This window comes from Dunckerocampus dactyliophorus, chromosome 5, assembly GCF_027744805.1.
Source record: "Dunckerocampus dactyliophorus isolate RoL2022-P2 chromosome 5, RoL_Ddac_1.1, whole genome shotgun sequence".
Taxonomy (NCBI): Eukaryota; Metazoa; Chordata; class Actinopteri; order Syngnathiformes; family Syngnathidae; genus Dunckerocampus; species Dunckerocampus dactyliophorus.
This window is the reverse complement of record NC_072823.1, coordinates 21,340,353-21,346,352: the sequence shown is the minus strand read 5'-3', so window position 1 is coordinate 21,346,352 and position 6,000 is coordinate 21,340,353. Positions and strand designations below refer to the sequence as shown.

General features: G+C 39.5%; 1 protein-coding gene across 4 annotated transcripts in view; it reads left to right on the top strand.

The window, feature by feature from the left end:
- The first annotated feature begins 3,049 nt into the window (after positions 1-3,049).
- nfat5a (nuclear factor of activated T cells 5a) overlaps positions 3,050-6,000 on the top strand; it is a 34,033-nt gene continuing 31,082 nt past the window's right edge. For 3 of the 4 annotated variants that reach the window (XM_054775592.1, XM_054775594.1, XM_054775590.1), the window contains exon 1: positions 3,366-3,386. Coding sequence is in view for 1 of the 4 variants with exons in the window: in XM_054775589.1 (XP_054631564.1) it covers positions 3,314-3,386 (73 nt within the window). In the remaining 3 variants the exon portion in view is untranslated. Of the gene's footprint in view, positions 3,387-6,000 lie in introns of all 4 variants that reach the window. The other variant, XM_054775589.1, reaches the window with a different exon arrangement.

The window sequence follows — 6,000 nt, the reverse complement described above, 5'->3', positions numbered from 1 at the left end:
ACATGATGACGTCAGCCGCTTTGCCTTATGGGATATTGAGTCTACAGCATGATTATACTGTTTGGCTGTCGTCATTTTCAGTTGCAAGCTGCCTACACATTACTCGGAAGCCATTTACTGTCGTTAAGAGTTGGAATAAAATTCGTCCAATAGCAAATATAATGCTTGAATTAAATTTGAAAAATCTATTTCAATAATTGAGAATTCCTTGTCAAAGAAAAACACATGGAAACAAAAACCATGATGGCCGCCACAGTTACTACAATTTAACAACAATAGCAATGCTCAAGATTCGAGTTTGTGCTACTTTTCTGTTCATTGATTGGTTGGAGAAATACTGCAAGCAGCCGTGTTGGAATTTTAGTTGATACTTTATATTTTGCAAATATATTTTTCTGCCATGCATGTATGTACAGTATGTATAATGGATGCAATTGTGGCTGTGCAATTAAGAAGATAACCTCACTCCTCAACACATTAAGAGCTGTGCTAGACAGTGAGTTGACAGCCCATGGCTTTTAGCTCACTGGCTAGCGCTGCTGCACTAAACTCTCATTTGGTGAGGATCTTTGGTCGTGGGTTTGAGCCCGGCCATGCACAGGGCTGGACTGCATAAATTACCACTGTTAGATGTATGTATATGCAGGTATGTAAACGGTATATAAATGTTCATATGTGCGTATATGTTCCAGTGAAGGTGATGACATGCATGGTGGAAAATGGGCAGATGTCTTTAATTTTCGTCCTTTTGATTTGGAATGCTGTTGGTAATTGTGTTTTAGTTTGAATTGTCTGTCCTTTTTAAAAATGAAAAATCGAATGAAAACAAGTTTTTTAAACCACAAAACACAATGAAAGCTCAATCATTTTTTATGATTGATGTGTCCCATGACAGTTAGCATGACATAATGTCACAGTCCATGAGTAAATAGCTTTCATTCATAATGACTTTTGCCCCTTTTTTATAAAAGAGGACATTTCTGCAAAAGTGGAAAGAGTACAAATAATATACTTAAGTAAAGATGCAGTTACCTACTTTGCTGACATTTTTACTCGAGCACAAGTAAAAGTAAAAGTACAGGTCTAAAAATCTTCTCAGCTGAAAATAAACAGATTAAAAGTGTACTCCGAGGAAAATGGAGGTCTCTTTCGTACGATCCATCCATCCATTTTCTATACCGCTTCTCCTCATTAGGGTCGCGGGGGCATGCTGGAGCCTATCCCAGCTGACTTCGGGCGACAGGCGGGGTACACCCTGGACTGGTCGCCAGCCAATCGCAGGGCACATATAGACAAACAACCATTCACACTCACATTCATACCTATGGACAATTTAGAGTCACCAATTAACCTCACCTGCATGTTTTTGGAATGTGGGAGGAACCCGGAGAAAACCCACGCGCACACAGGGAGAACATGCAAACTCCACACAGAAAATGAAAGAATCACAGAGAATCAAACCCAGGTCTTCCCAACCTCCAGGCTGTTACTGTGTTGGCCAATGTGCTAACTACTCAACCACCCTCTTTCGTACTACAAAAAGGAAAATGGTGGTACAACTATAAAACTGGGTTTTCTTTGTGAATGAAACTGCAAAAATGAAATAAATCATCTTCCTACAGAATTGTATTACTTCTTCCAGGTGTTATTTTTCCCTTTTTATTTATGTTTTGGTCTACTCAGTAAAAGATGCAATATAAAATGTAGTGATGTACAATATTTTAAAGGAAACTTGCGTAAAAGTACAAGGGCATACGTTTCCTGTCAGGAGTCCTCACAGTAAGTAAATTATTTTGCTTGACTTAGTTTGTAGTTTATTCCTGTCTTTCCCAACACTTCCACTGGACATCTCGTATGTCTGGATGTTGTGGCCTTGGAATTTAAATTTACAAAAAAACTACAATAATCAGAATCATCTTTACTGGCCAAGTATGCTTACACAAACAAGGAATTTGACTCAGGTTAAATTAGCTCTCACTGTACATATACACAAACACTTCATAAATAAATAAACAATTAAACAGTCAAATTAAGATGTGCAAAAGTGATAATAATATAATGCAATTCAGGTGATTAATAGGCCGAGTAATAATAGTAAATAATAATGGGATTAAATGTAATTTCTTACTTTCTACGTATGCATGATGTTCCATGCAGACAAAAAGACATTGCAGCTAGTAGTAGGAGAGAGATGATTGTCTGCTTCCTTTTGAGGTGCCCTTGATCAAGGCTCTGAAGTAACCATTTACGCACAGCCTCACTTTGCATTCCCGCATGTGTATGCGTCACCATCTATATACAGCTGAGTGTAAATGTAATTTCCCCTTGAGGGTTTATAATTTGTATAATAAATAGAAATATAAGTATGTTTATATATACAATACTGGTCAAAAGTTTTAAAACACCCCAGTTTTTCCATTTATTTATTGAAATTCAAGTCGTTCAAGCTTGAAATGGTACAAAGGTAAGTGGTGACGTGCCAGAGGTTAAAAAAAGGTAAGGTTACACAAAACCGAAATATAATGTGTATTTCAGGAAATTCAAAAAGGCCTGTTTCAGGGACCACAAAATAGGTCAACAATTTAAAGCTGGTTGGCAGAAATGGAGGTTGATCAAGCCTTGGCAGTTGGTGCAACTAATTCCTACAGGTGTTCCAAGTTCTGGAGTACTTACTGCCTCCTCTGTCTCCAAGAAAACACTGTTCGGAACACACTGTGGTACTAGACCCTCGGGAACATCAGGAGAAAGTAATTTGTTGCTACACAAATGACAAGAGAAAACTGAATTAACAATGGAAGAGAGACATTTCTCCTCCAGAGAAATTGGAGCGTTCTAAAACTTTTGACCAGTAGTGTATATATTTTTTTAACATTTCCTTACAGTGATATACGATGGGAAGCATACTATTTACAGCTACTGCTATTATGAAGCCAGCAGCCAAGTACTACAAGCATAAATCGTGCATTACTGTATAATAAAATAGCTCTCCAGTGTGATTTGTCGACCTTGCACTTGAGTGCGCATGCGCGGCACAGAGGGGCGGGCCCACTAATGTGTGTGCGTTGGTTTCAACGTAGCACGTCGTGTTTCCCTTCCTCAGTCACAGCGTGATGAGAGTGCTAGTTAACGGGTTTTTTATTTTTTCGTCTGAAAAGTTTTGCATTTACCCCGCTTTTAAAACCTTGTTTTAATGCTGTTTTGTAAGACATTCCGCTCAAGGGGCGCAACACAGTCTGTTGACCAAGGCGAAAAAAAGACGACTTCGTTTCTACTGAAGAGTGTCCGCTTCCCCTCCCCTCCATGAAGCGCTGCGATGCCCTCTGATTTTGTATCCCTCCTCAGCTCGGACCTCGACCTCAATTCACCCAAATCTTTATACTCTAAAGGTAAGGCTTTAGGTTAAATGAAAGTCTATGGTGGTGACTCTGACTGTTTTTATTTCGGCTTGAATGCCCAGACGGATAGCCCCCGTTAAGCTGCTAGCTAGCTGGGGGTTAGCTGTTTTAGCTGGTAGCCACTTTAGCTAGCTTACTTAGTTAGCTGCAATTGGCTTCTTTGCTACTGGCGACTACCTGCGTGCTTGAGCTGCCCTTGTCACATGCCTGGCGGAAGACGGATGGCTTCGGTAGCTTGTCTTTGTTATAACGCCGCTGTTACCGATAACGAACGTTTATCTACCTGGCACACAGTAATTGTTTTGCTGTAGATTATATTTACACAGATAGCTAGCCATAAGACTAATCACCAGCACCACCAAAATTCGCGCGGTGGCTTGTCGCATGTTTTTTTTTTTCTTTTTTGTGTGTGTTGGGAGAGATAGCAAAGCTGTTTTGTTGCCTTTGACAACCTCTCTTGTTTTTTTTGTCCGGCTTGACTTGAATGTGAAGTATCCAAGTCACATGCTCTGATTTCACAAAGGTGGTGCCCACTTGATGGGGCTGGCTGGCACTGAAAATGGGGGGTGTTGCTATGGTGCCTCCAAATGCCACCATTAATTCCAGCTGAAACACCTTAAATACGGCTGACAAGAGGCTGCCAGCTGCTGTGTTTAATTTTAGGGAGGTGTGCTTTTTATCACCTTTAAAGAACTACTGCAGAATCACTTCAACAGCCTTTGCGGGACAGTGGCTTTGTACTGAATTTCAGCAGCTCTTTGAATGCAAAACAATGCAACCTTGAAGGGATAGTTCGGATTTTTTTACATTAAATTGTATGACATCTCCATCAGCAGTGTAGTGCAAAAACAGTGACTTATCTGTCAGTATTTACTCCTGTATGTATTATTTCATTATTTCCCCTTAACCTATGGAAATTGGGTACTCACCCAAACTGTGGAGACGGTAGTGCATAGGGAAGCATGCAGCTGGGCTTCAGGCATCGTGCTTTTTAGCCTTTTTAAATGTTGTACAAGTGGTAAAAGAAAGTTCATCTCTATATATTACGTATGTACTCACCCATCAACGTGATGCTGGACTTGTAGGAGGAGGTATTCTTGTGAGGTGAGCCTCTTCATATTTAGACTAAACACAAATTAGTTTACTGTGAACAATATATTTTTCTATTATTATTAATGGCGTCAAATGATTGTACTGTATTGCACTGAGCAGCCATCACTGAGAGGCATGTATCACATGCTGATGTCTAGGGATGTCTCGATCCGATCTTCAGGATCGGGATCAGCTGTATTTTGAAGATCTGAAAATATCGGCTTCCGCCACGAGATCCGGCCGATCCGGTTGCTCTATAACGTTCATATCGCTGGGTCACACTCCAACATGGTAGGTGCTGTAATGCGCCTCAAAGCTGGTTGCCACTCGACTCCCGCCACCCGCAAGAAGGACGAAAACGCAACACCGGTGTTCCGTGGTGAAGTTAGTTTCACGGTGGGCGTTGGATATTCTGCTCCGTAGCTACAGCGGTAGTTCCCCCTCACTGTGCCCGGACTGCTGTGTCATTGTGCGGTGAGCTCGCATGGGAACAAGCTGGTTGTTTATACTAGGGACGGTCAAAAAATTACTGTTGCGTTGAAAAGAGTTTGTTTAAAAAAAAAGTCATATATCCTAAATCACACCACAAATTAAGCTATAACCATGTCAAATGACTAGTCCTACCCTTAAAGTATTTTGCACGCCCATTTTTTCCAATTTGATCTTTTATTGGATGGACTTTTATTGGATCTTTTATTGGATTCGGGGCCTGACTTACAGAGGTTTGTTACAAAAGCCAAACAATATTGTTGGTCATGCTGTGTAATAAAAAAGTAAATTCAACAATACTTTGGTTGCATTATTTTTAATTTTTTGAAGATCTATTTTAATAACCATATTCAAGCCCACAAATTTGTGTTTGTAACAAAAGCTTTCTATTAAAATCATATCGGCAAGACTATAAAAAAATCGGAAGCCAAAAAATATAGATTGGGACATCCCTACTTATGTCACAATAACTTCTATTATTTGTGGATCATCATCACTCATTTCTTATTTGCCATCACTGGTACTCTTGTGGTGTTTACAGGTATATTTTTGTACATCTTAAAGGGGGTTAACATGTTGAGGTTACACTGTAGTCCATAATAAATATAACACCACTTCAACACCTATTGTGCTGCTTGCTTACTCATGAGTAAGAGGTGTACTACATTAGTTGTAACCAAATACACTAGGTCCCCAACTAACGAACACAATTGGTTCCAGACAACCGTTCTTAAGTTGAATCGTTCTTAAGTCGAAACAAAATTAGTATTACCAATTATATAGGTACTACATGTACGTGTATACATATACAGTATATGTGTATGTATGTAAATATGAGTTTGGATGCAGTAGTAATATTAAACGAGGATAATTAATGAAAAAAACAATAATAAAAGTGATATAATAATACGTAATGATAAATGTTATTTACCTTTGAAGAGGAGTGGTCGAGCATACGTCGTTGTGGTGGAGGAGGAGGGGATATTGAAAAAAAGGACAAATGGTCGTCGTCGTTAGACTCTTC